At 34.1% G+C, this 22,571-nt stretch overlaps 1 protein-coding gene and 1 long non-coding RNA gene across 2 annotated transcripts; both read right to left on the reverse strand.

Moving 5' to 3' along the window:
- Window positions 1–7,484: 7,484 nt before the first annotated feature.
- Window positions 7,485–8,071, reverse strand: LOC147945338 (uncharacterized). Its single transcript, XR_015596335.1, has 2 exons — window positions 7,886–8,071; window positions 7,485–7,793 (listed from the first exon to the last, which is right to left on the reverse strand). It is a non-coding gene; the product is annotated as an uncharacterized LOC147945338 (long non-coding RNA).
- A 13,190-nt stretch (window positions 8,072–21,261) lies between these two features.
- On the reverse strand, window positions 21,262–22,439 carry LOC147945339 (uncharacterized). Its single transcript, XM_087509209.1, has 3 exons — window positions 21,885–22,439; window positions 21,438–21,802; window positions 21,262–21,364 (listed from the first exon to the last, which is right to left on the reverse strand). Exons 1-3 carry the CDS (start codon window positions 22,437–22,439, stop codon window positions 21,262–21,264), a joined length of 1,023 nt encoding a protein of 340 aa, XP_087365335.1.
- Window positions 22,440–22,571: the final 132 nt, after the last annotated feature.

Below are 22,571 nucleotides of genomic sequence, written 5' to 3' on the forward strand. Positions count from 1 at the left end.
TTGCTTAAGGGCAAGCAAAAGCTAAGTCTGGGGGAATTGATATATCATGGTTTTTAGGTGTTTTAGCCATGATATAAGGAGTCTTTAGAGTATTTCTTTGTGTGTTTTAGGTTCTTTGTGATTCTTTTCGGGTTTTATAGGATTTTGGCATGGACAGAGAAAAGTGAAGCAATTTGGATCATTTTGGAGCATTGAACCGAAGAAATCAACTTGGAGCCGATCAGAAATGTTGGTGTCGATCGACGCCACCCTTGGTGTCGGTCGACACCCTGTTTACCCGACTCAAGACCCAAGTTTTGGAAGTTTTACAAAAGTTTCCCGAAGTTTTCCATATTTGCATCATTAGTCCCTGGACGTGTTTTAGGAATATAAATAGGTTTTCTAGGTCATTGTTTAGACCTAAGCTTTATTTTTTCCTGCAACCTTTTGAGAGAAAACCCTGAGAAATTTTTAGAGAGCTTTTAGAGAGAAGAATCAAAACTCCTTCAAAGAAGATTCATAACTCCTTTACTTCTTCTTTTAATCTCTTAATGCTATCTATTTTATTCATTATTTGTGTTCTTACAATTATGTCTGAGTAGATCTGCTTGTTAGGTTTAAGGTTTCTCATTAGGTGAAACAAGAGCTGTTTCAAGTATCTACTTATGAATGAATGAATGAATGATGACATGCAAACAAACAGACTTAGGCTAAGATGATCAGAATGTAATGCAAGGTGTTTCAATTCCCTTATGATGTTGTAGCATAAAGGATGTCAATCCATAAAGAGTGTGATATGTAAGCAGTCAAGATGTGATCAATGCATTCAAGTTAAGCCAAATATCAAGTTGATTTGTTTCTAACAACCTAATGACAAAAATGTAAATGCAGAAGATTAAAGCAACTTAAGACAATACTAATGCATAATTAAACTGTAGAACATGTGCAATAAACTATGCTAAGCAATAGAAAACTACTAACAAATGCAACTAAGAGCAAACTGAAATGAAACAGAACATAAACGAGGAAGTAAACTGGCACTCGAGTAGCACTCGGTCGAGTGAGGGGTCGAGTTGACTTCCGGTGAAAAACAGAGACAGAGAAACAATAAAAACAGAGCAAAATGAAAGTGAATCAAACAACAAGCAATAAACAGGATTTAAACAGGGAAATCAATAGACAAAGAAAGGTCCTAAGGATGGATTCATGGGCTGGGCTTAAGCTATGGTTATCTAAACTGATCAACAAACCTCAATCAACAATGAGCTATCTCTAGACAATGATCTTCTAATACTTGCTAATCCATTCTCATGACAATAACAATCAAGCTTAGATACTCTTAGACCTAGCTCTCACTAGCTATTACATATAAAAGCAGGCATTAAAACCAAGATCATTATTGTCAAAAATCAAACAAAACATCTAATCTCTTAGCATGCTTCATGATAATCTCTAGATGTAGACTTATCTAACAACTTAGACATTAGTATGATGCTAAGAAGCTTAAGATCTATCTTTACCCTCTCAGTATAAGAATAGCATAGAGCATATCTAATCTAGAAGAGATGTATAACAATAAAGCTTGATCAATCTAAACAACCATAACCATTATCCAGCCTAATCCATCCTCAAGATCCTAAGCCACTAATCAGATCTAAAAATCATCATGAAGAACACAAACCCAGAAATTAATGAAACTACCATGATTAGAAAGATAAGATAAAGATGAACAATATTGAACAAAGAAGTGAAAGCAAATACTCAATAGATTTAAAGTTATGAAGGTTACAAATCTATGAAAATCCTAGAAAAGATAAGAGATGATGCAATAAAGTAAAAGTAGCTAAAAATGGCAAAAACTAGGTTATGAGGTGTCTACATGGTCTCCAGGGTCTCTCTCTTCGGTCACAAGTGTCAGTACACATATATATAGTAAAGAGAGAGATGCCCTAGTTAGCTAGAGGACAAAACAGAGAGGCGGCGGTCAGCTCGACCATGTGCTCGGTCGAGTGCATGGTCGAGTGGTTGGTCCGTCACGTAGCTCGAGTCTTAGATCTGGGATGATATAGGGATAACTCTTGCACTACACCTCTGATTGCCTTTAAACCACCGGCAATAGAAAGTTATCTCAATTTCCTACAACTCTCATGAAGGATGCGGAAGCTGAATCGCAACGGAAGATCTTCATTTGTATCGATCTTTGAGGAGCTCGTTATGAATCCGACCGAGTACTCGAACATGTGCCTGCTCGAGTGCTGTGGTCGAGTTGCCTTGCGAATCCACTTCCTGATACTTTCAGTCCTCTTGTTTAGCTCCAGAAATAACACCAAGTCCTTCATTACCCTTTTAGAGCTCCATAACACCTAATAATACTCCAAATGCACAAATGTATGCAATGCATACTTCTAAACATCCTAAGTGTATATTTGGACATAAATGACTATAAAAGCTAAGGAATCATTTCTATATGATGCAAAACATGAACTAAACAAGGCCTTAAATATGGTAAAATATAGTAACATCATTAGGGATTTCATGGATTGTTAGATTGATTGATTGTTTAGATTCATTATCTTTCTTGTTCTTCACCATAGGTTGTTCTTAATGCTAGTTCTTTGATTAGTCATCTGGATTTAGATATTAGGATTATTGATTGATATGAGAATATAATTGTTTTCATGACAAAAACCTTTGGTGAGCAAAATTATTTTTTTGGAAAGAGATTTGAATTAGTGATTTGGTGAACTTATCTAAATATGATGGCTTGAAAAAAACACCTATTTTGTAAGTTTTATACTGTTAATTTTGTAATTTTATTTATGATAAATGATTATGTTTGTTGTTTTGTTTTTATTTAAATTTTTGAACATGTTTGATGAAAGTTTTTTAATATGATTTGTGCTTAGGTAAGATTTTATTCCTTTTTACGCCTAACCGTATATTTGTTTGCCTAACAGTATATATTTTGTAGCAATACATAGAATACTAAAGATTTTATTTCGGAAATTGTATAAATCATTGGAATATTCTCTTTAAGAGAATTTTTTGGTATGTTCTTAAGTGTATTCATATAGACCACAAATTGACCAATTAATCAATAACCTTTTTTTTGTAACCAACCTATATTTAATCTATAACCTATTTTGTAACCAACTTATAAAAATTATATAGTCTACAAAAAAAGTTGTGTACTTCCATTTAATTATATAGGAGATTTTGGTTTAGCATAATTAAAAGAATAATAAATCTGTGAAGTAACCTTAGTGCAGTGGCCAATGGTAAGTCCTTAATGCACAAGGCACCATCACATCAGGGATCAAGTCCCGCTCTCTACGAACGTAGGGATTTGACTAATGGGCGGGCCTGTTGTGGCCCAATGGTTGAAAAAAAAGAATATTAAATCTATTGTGTAATCTAGAGTCCTTATGGAATTCGACCCCTAAGTACTATAATGATCTCTTAATTTGAGAGTAGCTCTAGGGTAAATTTGAGCATATCACATAACTGTATAAAAACCGTTGATTAACCGCATAAATAAACCATAATTTGTTAATTGTAATCGTTTTAAAAACGTAATAAAATACACTAATAATTATTTATTTAATATGAATCATATGATATATATAGAAATATGAGTATACTAAAATAATTATTAATTATAAATAAATAACATTAACTGTATCATATTATCAAATAATCGTAACCATGTATAACCTTAACCGTATATAACCGTAACCGCTTCAACCAGAACCGTCTTTAATCATAACTGTTTAATCACTTATTAAATAATTATGTTAGGGCTAAACAAAATTTCTAACCGACCGATGATTAATAAACCGTAACCATGATGGGAATTATTTTGTAATTAGCTAGTCCAAGCGGAGACACAAACACAGCTTCTTCATCAAGTATCACTCTGTGTGTTGCATAAACGGCGACTAGGATCGTGGGACTATGTGAATTCTTGGAGCCGTTCTTGAATTTTATAGTACTTCGGATTCCACTTGCAGATTCGTCATCATCGTTTTTTGCGAGGGAATTGATTTCATTGATGGCTTCTCTTTGTTTTTCCAAATTAATACAACATTTTAAAAAAAGTTGAAGTTTTTAAAACAAATTTGTTGTTCTTAGTAATTACTTTGGAACTAGGATCGAACCCGCGCTACAGTGCGAAGAAAAATTCGCATATTATTGTAGCGGATGACCCTATATAAGGTGGTGTATTAATTCGTCTCTATACTGTTTTGTTCCAAGCTACTTCTACTGCTGTTAAATTGTTTTTAAAATTAATTAATTATTTATATCTTAGTATTGAAGATTATATAAAAAAAAACATGTTTAATGAGATGGGATTTTAATCTATACTAAATAAAAGTAGAAGTTATAAGCTTCTAAAGCCGTCCACATAGGATTTTAAACAACCTATCGGGATTTGACATGTCACTCATTAACATTTTATACAATTTCCAGAATTTTTTATATTAAGAATTATTATAAACAACCTATCAAGATTTGAAATTTCATTCATTAACATTTTTTAAATTTCCAGAACTTTTTAGAAAAAGGAAAATTTTAAATTTATGCAAATAAAATAACTATGCAAAATATCCCACATCGGCTAGAAACTTTTTAGACATTTGTTCAAAACCAGTATAAATAATACTAATATGTTTCCAACAACGAATGAGCAGGTAAGCTTGATTTATCAGGCGTCCAAGTTTAAAAGTTTTATTCGGTTTGATCCGGTTTTTTATTTGATCAAATTAAAACTTTAAAAAGTTTCAAAAAAAATTTATAATATTTAAAAAATTTAAAAGTTTAAATATTATAAATATTGAAACTTAAAAAAAAATATTATAATTTTTAAATTTTAAAATATTATAAATATTGAAACTTTTTAAAAGGTTCAAATTTTATATTTTGAAACCTTTTATAAGTTTAAAATATTATAAATATTAAAACTTTTAAAAGGTTCAAATATTTAAACTTCATAGAATGTTTTAAAATGATACAATTACTTAACCTCCATAGATATTTTAAAATATTATATCTATACTAATAAAAAGTTGAAGCTATAACTCCTAAAGGTGTCCATATAGGATTTAAAAAACCCAATAATAATTAGATTTTTCATTAATAACATTTTTGTAAATATAGAAGTAATCTATATTATTAAGATTTTTTTAGATAAAAAAAGAAGAAAAAGTAAAATCTATATAAATAAAAGAAATATGTATAACGTCCCACATCGGCTAGAAAATTTTAGACAATGGCTGAGAATCATTATAAATAAAACTAATATGTTTTTAACTATAAATTTATCAAGTTTGCTAGATTTATGCTAATTTATCAGTTTCAAAATTTAAAAGTTTTATTTGATTTATTTTATGTTTTAAAGTTTTAAAGGTTTAGATATTTATTATAGAATGTTTAAAAATATTATAAATACCTCCATAAAAATGTTAAAATATTATAACTATTTAAACTCTATAAAAATTTAAAGTGTCATTAATATTTAACTCTTTTAAAAAAATGTTACAAATATTTAAACTACATTTTAAGATTAAAATATTTTAAATATTTAATCTCTATTAGTAAAAAATTTAAATTTTAAGAATAACTAAATATTATATATCATATTTTTTAATATCTTGAAAATATCTTACTTATCTTCGTTTGTGTTTTATACCTCTTATGAACTGTAAAACATGTTTTTGTGTATGACTTTGCAAATGATTTGATACTTTTGCAGTAAATTTTTTATTGTTAAGTCAAAGAAAGAAGGATTTACGTCGCAAGACCTTGATTTGATGTTATTTGAGTTGAAAGAACAATGATTGATGAAAAGCAAAAATATTGTTTTAACTATACATGTGTTCATATTACTTTCTCTACAAGTAAGAATTTTGGTTTGAGAAGTTTCAATACGTGTGGATCTAAAACCGAATAAGTATATGGATGAAATTATCAATGATTGGGTGCATGTGTTGACTATGCTGGTTTTCATAAAATTGCACAAATTTTATGAGAAAATAAATGATTTTGGTCTTGGAGTTGGATGGGTTAACAAGTTGTGCGGTAGTCTTAAAAAAGTTTTTCAGTGGAAGAATGTGAAGAAGTTGACGAGAAAGAAGAAGAAGAAGAGTATAACGAAGAACCGGATGATAATTACCATAAAATTTGACAATGAAAATGACAATAAAGAATATGAAGAATAAGAAAACATTTAACAAAAAACATGAAAACATAGGTGATAACGATCAATTAAATATTAAAACTGAGATAAATTCATGATTATAAAATTGTTTCATTTTTCTGGTGGTCAAAGAAATGGTTTAGGATTTGTGAGTTCACCAGTTTGATTTGTCTCGCCTAGACGTAAGTTAAATTCATGATTTTTTTATCAGATTTGATTTTATAACAAAACTGATTTTTATATTTTAAAAATTTTGTATCTGAAAGTTAATTTTTTTTCTTAATAGTAATCTAAAGTTTTCTATAAGATAATATTTCATTAACGTCATCAATCATATATAATTTTAATCAAAATATATCAAATAAACCCACGCGTAGCGTGGGTTCAAAACCTAGTAGAATAAATAGTTATAGACTGAAGATGCGTTTGTCCACAAACAGAGGAATAATATTGTATAGAGATTAATATGATAGATGTTAGAGATATACTAATATGTGTTTATTCTTCTACACATCATGAACATGGACAATGTATTTAACCAATTTGGTAACCGTAGTTTAAGTATAAATTTTTTAGTCTATGACTTGTAATTTAAATATATTATAACTTGTAAGTAAATATAGTTGAGTTACGTTTATAATGGTGTACTAGGTATCAACCCGCACTATGTGCGAAATAAATCGATTTGAATAAAATATTACGAGTAAATTATTTGAGATTTAAGATTCGTTTGTATAAAACAAAATTTGTAAGTAAAGTTTTTTTTCGTTTATTCAAATTTGCGTTTATTTTCTGTAAAATACGTTTCACCCGTGAAATATTTGAACTTGGAAAAGAGTTTTGAGGTGGTGTAGAAAGTTTTGATGTCTTTTTGTATTTCTAAAAATCCAATTCACATATTTTATGTTTCATATTATTATCTATATTACTATACCATTAAATAGATAAAGCAATATTTTTAAACTAATTGATTTAATTTAAACTAATCCTATGTTTAAAAATGTCAATGAGAAAAACGATAAAAGTGATAAATAAATGAATAGTTTTTTTTCTTGTTTGTGAAATGTAATTTACTTTTAATAAGTAAATAGGTTATGAAAAATGATAATTAAATATATTTCGGATTTAATAGTTGATTAAATCTTTCATATTTAAAAATTAATAGAAAAAATAATATTTTAGTGGCATGTTTATGTAAATAACAATAAAAAGTAAGAACATTTATTAAAAAAAGGTACAGGAGGTCTATGAGCACAACACATCAGTTTTTTTGGAGAGTGCTTTTATTTTAATATATAGGGGATGTATATTTTATTGGGCTTAGATATTAATTTCTACACATTAAAAATCCAATTCACATATACAATCGGGAAAGGAGAGAAGCTTCATTGGGTCCAATCAAATCGATGTTGGGGTAGATAAATTCAAGAATTGTCGTCTATCATTCCGAATTGGTTCAATTTTAACAAACTGAGTAATCAGCTCTGTATTCAACTAAGCTGTCGATTGTATGTTTTTGTTTGGGGAAAGTTTTAATGATTACCCATTGTCCAGGAAATAATCGTTCTCTGTAACTTTCCAAACTGTGGTTTCTTTAAGCGTTGCATGAATGAGTTCCCTTAAAAAAAATATAGTATTTAAAATCAGTAAATTTGCATATACAGTATACGTGAATAGAATTAAGTTAAATAAAAAGTTAAAGAAGCTTACAGAAATATCTGCTAAGACCATTTCGATGGTCTCGCCAAAGAAGACGGTTATTTGCTTCCAAGAGTGAATGATTTTCACTTGAATTCTCCAACTTGTTTTAAATGGTTTGATGGACAGTAAATCTGTGGTAGGAGTGAGAGCGGCAGCCATTGGAAAAGGGTTGGAGAAGACAGAAGGGAGAAGGTTAAAAATGTTTGATGATTGAACCTTTGATTACTAACATTGTATTTATAGGAGGGCTTCACGTATGATGAATTAGGTATACTTTGATTGTATAAGTTTGCTATATTCTGTAAATTAAGGTATGTAAATATTTTCAGAATAATTTAGTTAAGGATCGATTTTAATAAAAAAATCCAATAAGGAAATATGGTAGGTTAGGAAGATTTCCATATTTTGATAGGAGATTGATATCTTTCAAATTAACTGATGAGATTGAGTAGCGTAATCCTCGGCTAAGTTACCGTGATAGGAAGGTAAGAAATGGATTTCGTTTAAATGTGCACAGCCCATTTGTATCCTAAATCCACAAATTGTTTCCTAAATATACACAGCCCACAAATTGTTCTCTAAATGTGCACAGCCCATTTGTATCGAAAACCCATAAACCCCCCTCCCCCCAATTGTTTTATAAAGACCCGATTTGTGAATTTCGGGTTACGCTAAAAATTAAACCCGACCCAATTAATCATATTGTCATATTTACCCTCCGCGTTCTTGTTTGCTTGGAGTTGGCGTAGAGGGATTTTCGGGCCAAATGCAAGTTGTACTCTTTTTTTACTAATATAGGGATAGAGATGAATTAAGTGAAAAAATAAAACACACTAATTAGCGGTTTTTCCTAGTGATGTTATAAGTAAATCTAAATTAGTATACTACATGTTGCTTAATTAAAGAATTTACTAATAAAAATAAAAAATACAATACAAAACAAATAAAAAAACGAGATAAATAGTTGTTCTGGTTCACCTTCACTTTTTGCCACTGCAAAATCAATAAAAAAATTCGAGAGCTACAAGTGTTCTTTCAATTTCCCAGTTCGGTTGGTTTTCCTGCGAGTCAGGTTGTTTGGGAATGCACCCCCAATTGTTAGAGGTATGTATTTAACCTGTGGTACACTGCAGGACAATATTTTTAATTTTAAAAATTTAAAATTTATATTGTATTTATTTATTATTAATTTAAAAAATATAAAATTTTACCGGTATTTGATATAAGTATTCAAAGTATAAGATTTTTGTAATGTTTTCAAGGTTTTAACCTGTGTGATATATGTATAGTCTATTAATACATTTATCTTTTGGTACACATCTAAAAGTGTTTTAAAAAAAACAATTCCACTTAACTCCCTATATAGGATTAATGCCAACTCGTCTCACCAAAATCAAAATAAATTTTTGCGTAAAAAAAAATAATCAAAATAAGTTTTTTTATCAAGTTTAGTTATGTTAATAGTTTTACCAAATTAGCATACTTATATAGTTTATAATTTTCCATGTCAATATATATAGTTTATGATAATTAATAGAATTTTAATTTTTTTTTTGGTAACTCCTCAAAAAAAAAAAAAACCAAATTATATGGAGGTTTTCAACATATTTAATGTGACATTTTATAATTGGATTTTTGGTTTAGGAAATTTATTAATGTTAATATAATTATGGATATTGTAAACTTTTGTTATGGAAAATCTGTTGTATATCATTTAAATTTGAGAGATTCTAGTATCCATAAAAATAATTTTGGAGATTTAATGTGTTAAAACTTTAAGAGAAATACCCTAAAATGCCACCCAAATAGTTTTTCTTCCTCAAATACCACACATTCTTTACTTTTCTATTAATATCATTCATTAATAAACACAATGACTCTTTTACCCTCGCATTTTATAAACCCAAATTGTGTTAAGATTTTATAAACTCCAATTATTTTCTTCGACGAGATACGATGGCACCAACTTTTCCGAAGAGATCTTCCGGTAACGATTAGCTCCGTCGTTGTGTTCCATCATTTCCGGCGATATCTGTCAACTTTGTCTAGCTCCGATGTCAGTTTAGTGATCGATCCTGCTTAATTTGGTAGTGGTTCCTCTCAATTCGCAAGTTCAATTTGGTAGTGGTTCCTCTCGATTCATATTGAGATCTAGCCTCAATCGCAAGGTGATCTCTAACCTGATTAGTGACTATGATTGAGTTATACTCTGTTTGTGGGGAGTGGAAACAAAACAATAAAGGAGTTTGGGATTTTGCAATTGATTCTAAAAAAGGTGGATCTCTTAGTGAAGTAGATGAGAATATCACATATAAGGTTTTAGCTGAGATGGTAATTGAAGATTTTGGACTTGATTGTTTAGTGAATGATATCAAACTTAGCTATAGGCTTTCTTCAAGGATGAATTTGATGGTAGAAGATTCTCCACCAATGTATTTGCGAAATGATCGTCAAGTACATACGTTTTTCAGGAAGTTTCAAGATGACCCTGAGTTGAATCGTTTATGTGTAACAGTAAGTGATACACTGTAGTTTTCTTACTGCATTAGTATGTTTTTGCTATATTTGATGTTTTTTTTTTTTTTTTTTTTATGTAGCTGCCTATTGATTCTGGGAATGTTCAAAGTAATACTCTGTCAGCTACTTTAGAGAACAACCGATGCATTCAAGGTTTTCAGTGTTTGAATAGTGATACTCTGTCAGCTACTTTAGAGAACAACCGATGCATTCAAGGTTTTCAGTGTTTGAATAGTAATATATCTGTTGCATCAGTTCGTTATCTAACCAAGGTAAACTTGGCTCTATCTTTTTACTCAAAAAACAATGTCTTACAAATCATAGAATACACAAGTGCTTTTTGTAATAGGTGTTTGTTGTGAGTATATAAAATAGAGTCATATATATAGTTAGAATCTTTCTTTTTGCATTAAGAAGGATATGGTGAAATGAAGTCTGATATCTATATGTTAGGAAAGTCATCCTAAAGTCTTTATCAGATATGAAGCCATTCCCTAATTGTTACATTTTAGATGTAGGAGTTTCATGAACCAAGTGGAAGTGGCGCCACAGTTTCTGAATAACATAATGATATATGTTCAACTGCTGAAAAAGTGATTTATGATGGTATTCCTAGAGGTTTTTCACATCACACTCAAGCGACTGATTATATACATGAGGGGAAATATTTCAAAGACAAAGCAAAGTTGATGATGAAGATGCGGCTGTTTACCTTCTTGAAGGGGAAATTTAAGGGAACTTTATTAGTAGCTACAGCACAAGATGGAGATCATCACCTATACCCGATAGGCTTTGTTATTGTTGATTCAGAAAATGATAAATCTTGGAATTGGTTTTTTAGGTGTCTTCGTACTATCATACCTGATGCACCAGATTTGGTGTTTGTCTCTGATCGTGCATAGTCCATTGCAAAAGCACTTACAGAGTTGTCTCCAGCATCACATCATGGAATCTGCAAATACCACCTTGGAAACAACATCAAAGTAAGTTTCAAGGGTCAATCATATTTGCCATTTGTTGAATCTGCAGCCATCGCTTATACTCGTGAAGAGTTTGCTAAAATATTCATCCAGATTCAAGATGCAAATCCTAAGTTGGCTGAGTATTTACAAAAGGCTGATTTCAGAAACTGGGCTCGTTCCTATGCTCCTTCAAATCGTTACAATATTATGACAATAAACATTGCAGAGTCATTTAATTCGATGTTGAAAGAACCACGAGAGTTGCCAGTTCTTTCTCTTCTTGAGACAATCGTTAACTTTGACTTCATGGTTTCATGAGAGACGTGGAAAGGCTGCTAAACATAACAAGCTTGTCACACCGCAAGTAGTGCATAAGTTGGTATCAAGGTTCTCAGATGCAATGAAACTTGACGTTTTCCAAGTTGATGAAGACGAGTTTGAGGTGAAGGACAACATTAACAAGTTTATTGTTCACTTGAAGAACATGCATTGCAGTTGCTGTGTTTTTGACATCGACAAAATTCTGTGCATTCACGCCATTGCTGCTGCGAAGCGTTCAAATAGGGATGAAAAGAAGTTTGTTCATGTTTGCTACTTGACTGAGACAGGGGCTAAAGTATATGCTGAAAGCATACACCCGAATGGAGATATAAAGGATTGGATTTTCCCTGATTTTATAGAAGAACTCTTTTGTGCACCTCCATTTAGTAAGCCAAACTGTGGAAGACCACCAAAAAAAAAGAAAGCAATCTGTTGGAGAATTTGGGGTGCCAGGTTCAAAGTCTCAGAGTCACAAGTGCAGTAGATGTGGCACAGCAGGACACAATAAGAGTACATGATGACTTCCCATATGATTATCGGTTAGTGATAACTTTCATAGAACAAAACTATATGTTGAATCTGTGACATTTTTGGGATATGTATTTTAACATTTTTCATTTTTTTTGTTGGTGTGGTAGAGGATGATACAACAAGGATGATGTGTTTCATACTTTACAATATTCTATTCTTTAATTTCAATTTATAGTTATTCATTTGATTGGGTAGCCATTATGTTATGTGAAACATTAATACTAAATACTTTTATACTGTAAAGGAATGTCATCCTAAATTTCAGAAACTCCTTCATAAATATTATTAAGTTTTTTAGCAGATTTAATTTGTCTTACCTTTATGTTGTTATTTATGAAAGCTTTCAGTTTCTTTAACACACATTATTGTTTTTGTGTGTTTTTATAGGTTGGGAATGCATTTCTGCATCATTATTTCTTAAATTACATACTATTAGGGAATGCTATCCCAAATAACAAAATAGCCTTCCTAAAATAAATAGCCTATATATTTCATGATATATATTAAAGCTTATAACTAATTCTCGATAAATAGGCTTTGGCCTACTGGTTACTCTCCTACTTGTAAACTCCCGATGTCGCGTGTTCGAACCTCCTGGATGCGCATTTGAGGAATGCCATCCTGATTTTTTGTAATCCCTTCCTAAATGCCATCCTGATTTTTTGTAATTCCTTCCTAAATGCCATCCTAAATGTTTGACCATATATATTAAAGGTTATTACTAATTTCCGAATAACAGGCTTTGGCCTACTGGTTACTCTCCTACTTGTAAACTCTCGATGTCGCATGTTCGAACCTCCTGGATGCACATTTGAGGAATACCATCCTGATTTTTTGTAATCTCTTCCTAAATGCAATCCTAAATGTTTGACAATATATATTAAAGGTTATTACTAATTCCCGAATAACAGGCTTTGGCCTACTGGTTACTCTCCTACTTGTAAACTCCCGATCTCCCAGGTTTGAACCTCCTGGATGCGCATTTGTGGAATGCCATCCTAAATGTTTGACCATATATATTAAAGGTTATTACTAATTTCCGAATAACAGGCTTTGGCCTATTGGTTACTCTCTCACTTGTAAATTCACGATGTCGCAAGTTCGAACCTCCTGGATGCGCATTTGTGGAATTCCATCCTGATTTTTGGTAATCCCTTCCTGAATGCCATCCTGATTTTTTTGTAATCCCTTCGTAAATGCCATAATTGATATGTCACCATATATATTAAAGTTTCTAACGTATTCCCGAATAACAGGCTTTGGCCTACTGGTTACTCTCCCACTTGTAAATTCACGATGTTGCAGGTTTGAAGCAAATGTAAACAATACAGCTCCAAACGGCAACGTTTATGTCAAAGGCCCAGAAGAATTCAGGTCCAGCTCAAGCCCATCAGCTTCTGAGTCCAACTCACGTCAACGGTTACCTGCAACAAAAGACAAAGAAAAAATAGAGAGAGTCAGAGGATTAGCAGATGTTGCAGGCGACAAGAACAGAGAATCAGCAGAAGCTGCAGGTCCGAAAGTGACATTACAAAATAGGTTTGAGCTTCTGGGATCGTGTGATACCGATGACACTATGAAACAAAACACACCAGCTGGACAAGAATAGAAGCATCTAGACTCTAGGGTTAAAACATTGTATCACTATAAAAGCACAATGTATTTGTAAGAGAAACTTAAGGTTGAAGAAATAAGAAAACAAAAGATATTTCTATTTCTCTATCTTCTTTCATGGTATCAGAGCCATGGATAGAACCATGGACCTTTACTCTACTCCTTCATTACACATCTCCAATTGTGTCACTTTAAAGCTCACTGAGCAAAACTACATTATCTGGAAATCTCAGTTTGAATCTTTTCTCAAAACTCAAGATCTACTTGGATTTGTTGATGGCGCTGTCAAATCACCGGATAAGAAGATACCTATCCGCAACAAAGACGGTAAGGTTGAAGAAGTTCTCAATCCAGACTTTGAGAATTGGTCAAGATCTGACCAAGTTGTTAAGGCGTGGCTGCTTGGGTCAATGACCGAGAATGTTCTTCGTCTAGTCGTTGGCTCTGCAACAGCAAAAGAGGTATGGGATACTCTGGTTTCTCACTTTAATCGCACCTCCTCCTCTAGGCTGTTTGAACTGCAACGTCGTCTGCAAAACTCTGAAAAATTAGACAAGAACATGTATGGCTATCTTAGGAGTATTAAAGATATCCGTGATCAGTTAGCTTCTAATTGTGATCCTGTTAGTGAAAAGATGAAGATTTTTGCTGCTTTAAGAGGTTTGAGTCGTGATTATGAGCCAATAATCACTGTTATTGAATACTCAATGGATCGAAGTCCTCAATCAACATATGAAAACGTGATCTCTCACGTAACTGGTTATGAGGATCGACTTCAAGGCTACTCAACCTCTCCTGATGTCTCTCCACATCTCGCCTTCCACACCATGAGGCCGTCAAACGTCTCAGGCAGAGGATGTGGCAATAGAGGTAGAGGACGTGGCAACGGCTACTCGACCAGAGGGCGTGGCTTCCATCAACAGTTCTCAGGCTCGCCTCAGTTCTCAGTTTCTTCTCAGTTTCCAAGCTCTTCTCATGGCTCTACTAAAACTGAGTTACCAGTCTGTCAGATTTGCAGCAAACGAGGACACAATGCTCTGGACTGTTGGTACCGTTTTGATGAAGAGTATCATAAGCCAGAGGTTGCAGCTGCCGCTTTCTCTGCTCTTCATATCACCGATGTAACTGATGATGGTGCTTGGTATCCAGATTCCGGTGCAACAGCTCATATTACCCATAACACTCAACGCTTGCAGAAAGCTCAGCCTTACACTAGAAACGATACAGTCATGGCAGGTGATGGTAACTTTCTTCCCATTACTCACATTGGTTCAGCAAATCTACCTTCCACTTCAGGTAATCTCCCTTTAAAAGATGTATTGATTTGTCCTGCAATAGTGAAATCTCTGCTTTCAGTTTCAAAGTTGACTAAGGATTATCCTTGTGCAATCACATTTGATTCTGATGATGTTCTTATTAACGACAAGCAAACAAGCCAACTCCTGACAAAGGGAAAGGAAAGTGATGGTCTTTACAAATTGGAGGATGGAAAGTTTAAGACGTTCTACTCTACCAGACAAATCAAAACCTCTGATGAATTTTGGCATCAAAGATTGGGACATCCTAATGCTCAAGTCCTCCAGCTTCTTTCTGCAAACAAGGCAATTCAAATCAATAAAAGTACCAGCAACATGTGTGAATCGTGTCGGCTAGGGAAGAGTTCGAAATTGCCATTTGTTTCTTCTGATTTTCATGCTTCTAGATCCTTAGAGAGAGTTCATTGTGATCTCTGGGGTCCTTCTCCTGTCTCTTCCATTCAGGGATTCAGGTTCTAAGTAGTCTTTATTGACAACTTTTCAAGATATTGCTGGTTTTATCCTCTTAAGAGAAAGTCAGATTTTTGCTCTATATTCATCAAGTATCAGCTCCTTGTTGAAAATCTTCTTCAAAACAAAATTGGAATCTTTCAGTCTGATGGTGGAGGTGAATTCATAAGTCAAAGATTCTTGAATCACTTTCAAGAGTCTGGTATACAACACTATATTTCATGTCCACACACACCACAACAAAATGGGTTGGCAGAAAGAAAACATAGACAACTTACATAAATGGGTCTCACTCTTATGTTTCAAAGCAAGACACCTCAAAGCTATTGGGTGGAGGCATTCTTCACTGCTAATTTTCTCTGCAATCTCTTACCGACTACCTCTCTTGATGGTGATCGTAGTCCATTTGAAGTTCTGCACGGCAAAGCTCCAGACTACTCAGCTCTCCGCACCTTTGGATGTGCTTGTTACCCAACACTTCGATCATATGCTTTAAATAAGTTCGATCCCCGGTCTCTCAAGTGTATTTTTCTGGGTTACACAGAAAAATACAAGGGATATTGTTGCTATCATCCTCCTATTGGTCGTGTATATTTGAGTCGACATGTCATATTTGATGAAGCATCGTTCCCTTTTGCAGACACATATGCTTCTCTGCAACATTTTGTTCCCACACCTCTGTACACCGCATGGATCAAAGGCTCCTGCAATGGTTATCAATCTTTTCAGGTTGCTGACCACATCTCTTCTCGTGAACCTCAATCACTTGCAGATTCTGCACCTATTCTCTCAGTTCCAGCTCAAGTACCAGTGGACTCTGCACCTGTCTTACTCGATCCTACACCAACCTCATCAACCTCGGTGGTTTGTGTTGATTCTTGTACTGCTAATGATTGTTCACCTGAATGTTCAGCTGATCGTGATGAGGAATGTACTGAGTGTACGACAAGCTTAGATCTTGTTCCTATAGGCAACAGCGTTCTCTCATCACCACCTCAGCTGACTACATTCGGTGCTACAAATCAACCTGAAACATCAAATGCAGAGCTCCAACTGGCATCTACTCACCCGATGATTACAAGATTAAAATCAGGCATTAGTAAGCCAAATCAGAGATATGCTCTTCTCTCTCACAAAGTGTCTTATCCAATGCCTACAACGGTCACCGAGGTTTTAAAGGACGAACGTTGGACTGCTGCTATGGGTGAAGAAATGGGTAATTGTAAAGCAACCAGAAATTTCTCACTTGTTCCTCCTCCACCAGATATGAATGTGCTCAGCTCAAAATGGGTTTTTCGAGTTAAGCTTCATGCTGATGGATCTCTAGACAAATACAAAGCTAGACTCGTCGCTCAAGGTTTTAACCAAGAAGAAGGCATTGACTACCTTGAAACGTACAGTTCGATTGTTCGCACTCCTACCGTTCGAGCTGTTCTTCATATTGCTACTCTTCTCAATTGGGAACTCAAACAAATGGATGTCCACAATGCTTTTCTCCATGGGGATCTTACAAAAAATGTTTACATGAAGCAACCTGCAGGTTTTGTAGATGAAGAGCATCCTGAGTATGTATGGTTACTGCACAAATCACTCTATGGACTTAAGCAAGCTCCAAGAGCCTGGTTTGATAAGTTCAGCAATTTTTTGCTTGAATTTGGCTTCTTTTGCAGCATCCCTGATCCTTCTCTCTTTAATTCTTCTAAAAATGGTGATGTTATCTTCCTGTTGCTTTATGTTGATGACATGGTGATTACAGGCAATTCCTCCAGTCTTCTCAATAATCTTCTTGAAGAGCTCAACAAACGTTTTCGAATGAAGGATCTGGGTCAACTGCATTATTTTTTGGGGATTCAGGCTCACTTTCACCCTGGTGGTTTGTTTCTTTCTCAGCAAAAAAATGCTGAAGACCTTCTTACTGTTGCAGCCATGTCTAATTGCTCTGCAGTTGCTACACCCCTACCGCAACAGCTCAACAAAGCTCCAAACCAAGATAGACTCTTTGAGAATCCTAATTATTTCAGAAGTCTTTCTGGCAAACTGCAATATCTGACTCTTACAAGACCAGATATTCAATTCTCTGTCAACTATGTGTGTCAGAAGATGCATGCTCCTACAGTTTCTGATTTTCAACTTCTCAAACGTATACTTCACTACATCAAAGGCACTACTACAATGGGGATCTCGTTTAACAACACCACGAACTGCAAATCCAAGCTTTCATTCTCGTACTAAGCATTTTGCTACTCACTACCATTACGTTCGTGAGCAAGTTGCCTTTGGCAACCTCATCGTCAATCACATCTCCGCTGATTACCAAATTGCGGATGTTTTCACTAAATCGCTGCCGCAGGGTCCTTTTGAGGAATTACGATTCAAACCTTGTGTAGTTGTTCCACCTACTCCAAGTTTACGGGGGAGTGTAAACAATACAGCTCCAAACGGCAACGTTTCTGTCAAAGGCCCAGAAGAATTCAGGTCCAGCTCAAGCCCATCAGCTTCTGAGTCCAACTCACGTCAACGGTTACCTGCAACAAAAGACAAAGACAAAGCAGAGAGAGTCAGAGGATTAGCAGATGTTGCAGGCGACAAGAACAGAGAATCAGCAGAAGCTGCAGGTCCGAAAGTGACATTACAAAATAGGTTTGAGCTTCTGGGATCATGTGATACCGATGACACTATGAAACAAAACACACCAGCTGGACAAGAGTAGAAGCATCTAGACTCTAGGGTTAAAACATTGTATCACTATAAAAGCACAATGTATTTGTAAGAGAAACTTAAGGTTGAAGAAATAAGAAAACAAAAGATATTTCTATTTCCCTATCTTTTTTCACCACATGGATGCGCATTTGAGGAATGCCATCCTTATTTTTCCTTTTTTTGAGGAAAGCCATCCTGATTTTCTCTAAACCCTTCCTAAATAACTTTCATTCTTTCCCTAATCTGTACAAATACCATCTAAAATAAGAAAAGTTTCACAAAACACACCATTTACTAAGTATCTTTAAAATTTAAATCATAATCCCAAAACACACAACATATGAAAACAAAAAATCAACCTCTAAACATCTCAATCTTCTTAAGTATGATATAATGATAGATATCAAAGCATAACTTGGCTCTTATATCTTCTGAAACCTCTTCTTGAAGATTACTCATCATCTCTTCTACGCCCATGGAGTGACATTCCACCATTTTAAGAATGAATAATCCACAGTTTGCATCACTCTTAATGTGACGAAAGAACTTTTTAGGGCACAAGACTTTAAATAGAGACAAATCAACTGTTCCTCTATTTCTTTTAGTGCCTAAGAGATAAGGTATCATCTCTGCAATACACACAAATAGTTATCAGAAATATATCATAAGCATAAGATTCACATCATAATCAAATAAGTTCTTACCTGCAATCGGCATAACATGAGTTTTCACCAAGTCACCTTTACTCTCATGAGTTCGACAATCAAAAACAGTAATCTTCCTGGACTTGAAGCTTATTTCCATACCAATGAACTGTTTGTATGTAGAGTTATAGGCAATACCATAAACTCCCCCGAGATCCTGCCACTTCTCAGTAGGAAGACAAACCGAAGGCAACTTCCCACTCACAATATCAGTGACTTCTTTTGGAAACGCATGTTGTGATTTAAAGTTATCCTCCTTGAAACTGAAGTATCCAGCTTTCAATTTTGAAAAGAAGTCTGGCCTCACAAAGGTTGATTTCGGAAGTCTCTTGTTGTGAAATAAATGGGATCCTTGTTTCTTCTCAACTAAAGTAATCCCAAAGCTGCATCAATATGTTACATTAAAAAGAAGAAAAAGACTTTTAGTGTATTAGAAGAAATAGACACGATAATATTTGATAATCTGACATTCAAGATAGGATTCATGAGTCCACCCAACACAAAAGAAACCGAAACAAAATTTGTGAGCAGTACCGTTTCTTGCAATTTATTCTCTGGTCTTCCCAGCAAATGTATCCAATGTGAGGTTAATGGTTCTGTATCCGTTATTATCCTGACATTATCAAAAAACCATTCTCTTATACTTGGATAAAAACTTACTTTTTAAAGTTGACGAGAATTGTTAAAACATCACACTAACCTTGTTCTGATATTTGAGCGCTTCCAAGAGTTCAATTCTTCAATGTCATTGAAAGATGGAGACAGGAAAGGGTTGAACATTGGATGAATAGCAGATGTGGCAGGGTTTCTTGGTGCTTTATATGGAGTAATGGTTGAAAATGATGGAGTTGTGAGCCGATTGCTTCGCATTGGAACATGCTTCTCACCATCACCATCATCTTTTTGCTTCTCACCATCACCATCAACTCTTTGCTTCTTTCTTGGAATAACAATTTTATCTTTCTTATCCATCTTTCTCTTTTTTTCCTGAAATCAAGATGTAACAAAGAAACTTGTTTATGAATGTCTTCTTTGTCTTTTTACAAAAGTCAGCAATGATATGTACAAAACAAACAAGAACGAAATTAAATTGACATACCTCAGGTGAACTAAAACACTTAAGATCGAATGATGGTCCCTCGTCTTGTGGATTCTGTTTGTTTTCTTTTTCATCATCACCATCATTTGGGCTCACTCCTTCTTGTTCATGACCATCATTTACATTCTTACCTTCATCCGCATGATGACTTTGATTGTCATCTTCTTCGTCATCACCTTCCTGAGGAAGGTTCTCTTCATCACCCTACAAGCAAAAAAATGTTTTAGAACCTTTATTAGCTTAAGAAGACTTTCCTATAAAATTAAATCACAGAAAAAGTTGTATAATAAATCTTACATCAACAGCTGAATCGAGCTTATGGGTCATCTCCTCAGTTTGGTTCATCTCCTCAGTGATGGTATTGAGCTTTTCGGTTAACTCCTCTGTTTGGGTTAACTCCTCCGTTTGGTTTTCCCTTGGAGTAAAGAACTGGATATGAATTATTTCATTTGTCAATATAATGTGTTAGAATATTTTTAAAAAGTTTTAAGAATCATTTCATTTACCCCAGCAGTTAAAACTTCTGGATTTGGTTCACTTTCATTCTCTCTATCCAAGAACCGTATTTGTTCTTTTCCAAATAATTCTTCTTTCTTTGATTTGCCCATCAAAACACTGATTCCGTTTTCAAAAATTGCTTGCACTCTTCCTTTGCTCCATTTGTTCTCATACCTAACTTCAACTTCTTGCAGCAATTGTAGCTGAAAAAAACATTAGAAGCTTTTAGTACATTGATTAAGAATATTTTCCCTTTCATTCAAAATACAATTACCAAACCAATTCTTACCTCCTTAGGAATCTGAGTCTCAGAAGTCAGAGCCACATGCACTGTTTTTTGTTCAGTGGTAGACCTGTTAGATGGTCGGATCCCATCACCACACTGCAAATATAAATGTTTTTAGGAAGCTTTTGTGCATAATTAAGAATACTTTCCCTAACATTCAAACTACAAATAAGAAACAAATTCTTACCTCCTTAGGAATCTGAGTCTCAGATGTATATTGTTCAGTGGGAGAATTGTTAGTCGAACGGATCCCATCACCACTTTGCAAGTACAAATCGTTTTTAGGAAGCATTAGTACATAATTAAGACTACTTTCCCTAAAATTTAATTTACAAGTAAGATACCAATTCTTTACCTCTATAGGAATCTGAGAGTCAGGAACCTGAGTCATATGCTACGTATTTTGTTCAGCGCATGGAGAACTGGGGAATGAAGGGTTTGAAATCGGATAACTGGGAAATGTAGGCATTCCACTATCTTGGTGTAGATCCTACAACACAAAATGAAAACGGATAGAAGTTACATTCATGAAAAAAAATTCTTAAAGAGAAAATTTGTTTTACCTGATCTCTGTATTGGTAGGTTTATATCTTCCCAGACTCTCTTCCATTTTGGATAACCTGCAATTGATATCTTTGAATCCATCTGTAACAATGTTGTACAGCTTGTCTAGTTTCTCCATTAGTGACTCTCCAGAAGAGGATGGCTTTACTGTCTCCTTGTTACGGAACTGGAAAGATTTCATAGCAATATCTTCCATCACTGCACCAACATCCAATGCTTTTTTCCCCCAGTCTTCAATTGTCAATTTGCATCCCTTGTTCACTACTTCTGTTAACATACTCAAATCTTGATCAGGAGTGTCTTCCAAGAAGACTGTATCTTCTGCATCATCAGGTATCGATGGTAATATGTGAATAACCTTGAGCTGCACACAAACAATTTCTGTTTAGTTAGACAGTCCTAAATTACTATTAGTCCTTCTTAAAATTAAAGAAAATATAACTTACATGGTTTGATGCTTCAATGTTCTCCACTTGAGCAATCGATGGATTAACTGTATGTGTGTATTTTTCACATAGGTATGATGTTGGTCGCTCAATTACACTCAATGTGCTGAAAGAAGACTTTAACATAGGAACATACTCAAGGATCCACAAGTGCAATGCCAACGGATATCCATGTAAGTAATATTTATTCTTCTTCAGATTTAATTCAACATTCTTCTTTACTGATTTAATCAGAAGATTATATGCATCTTTTCCCCACGGATAATTAGCCAAGACATCCAAATGCTGAGCCCTCTTAAGGTTTTTTGCGGGAAGCCTGTTACCTTTGTACCTCTGAAGGAAGATGCATTCTATAAGGATCAGCATCGCAAGAGAGAACCTTTCATCTGCTTCCTCTGGATCAGTTTCTTGTAGAATATCCAAAAGATCTTCATATGTGTGAACATGTTCAGTGTTAGCCCAGTTATAACGATTCTGCTGTCGATCTTCATCACCTCTCCATTCAGTGCATTTTAATCCAGTGACCATATGGAATTCTCTTATTGAGAATCTCATAGGTTGTCCTCCAAAATGCATCCATAGTTCATTTTTCTTTGATACCTTTAAACTCCTGCTCAGAAAACAGTGCACCATTTTCCCTGACATCATCAGTCCTCTGTTGATAACCTTCAAATTTGGTCCTAGGAA

Source organism: Camelina sativa, chromosome 4 (assembly GCF_030686135.1).
Source record: "Camelina sativa cultivar CO46 ecotype springtype chromosome 4, ASM3068613v1".
Lineage (NCBI taxonomy): Eukaryota > Viridiplantae > Streptophyta > Magnoliopsida > Brassicales > Brassicaceae > Camelina > Camelina sativa.

Coding starts and splice junctions, on each gene's coding strand:
- LOC147945339 (XM_087509209.1), bottom strand. CDS start 22,439: ATGAGATTCTCAATAAGAGAATTCCATATGGTCACTGGATTAAAATGC. Junction 21,803..21,884: donor ACATTGAAGCATCAAACCAT/GTAAGTTATATT, acceptor GTTTGTGTGCAG/CTCAAGGTTATTCACATATT. Junction 21,365..21,437: donor CCTACCAATACAGAGATCAG/GTAAAACAAATT, acceptor TTTGTGTTGTAG/GATCTACACCAAGATAGTGG.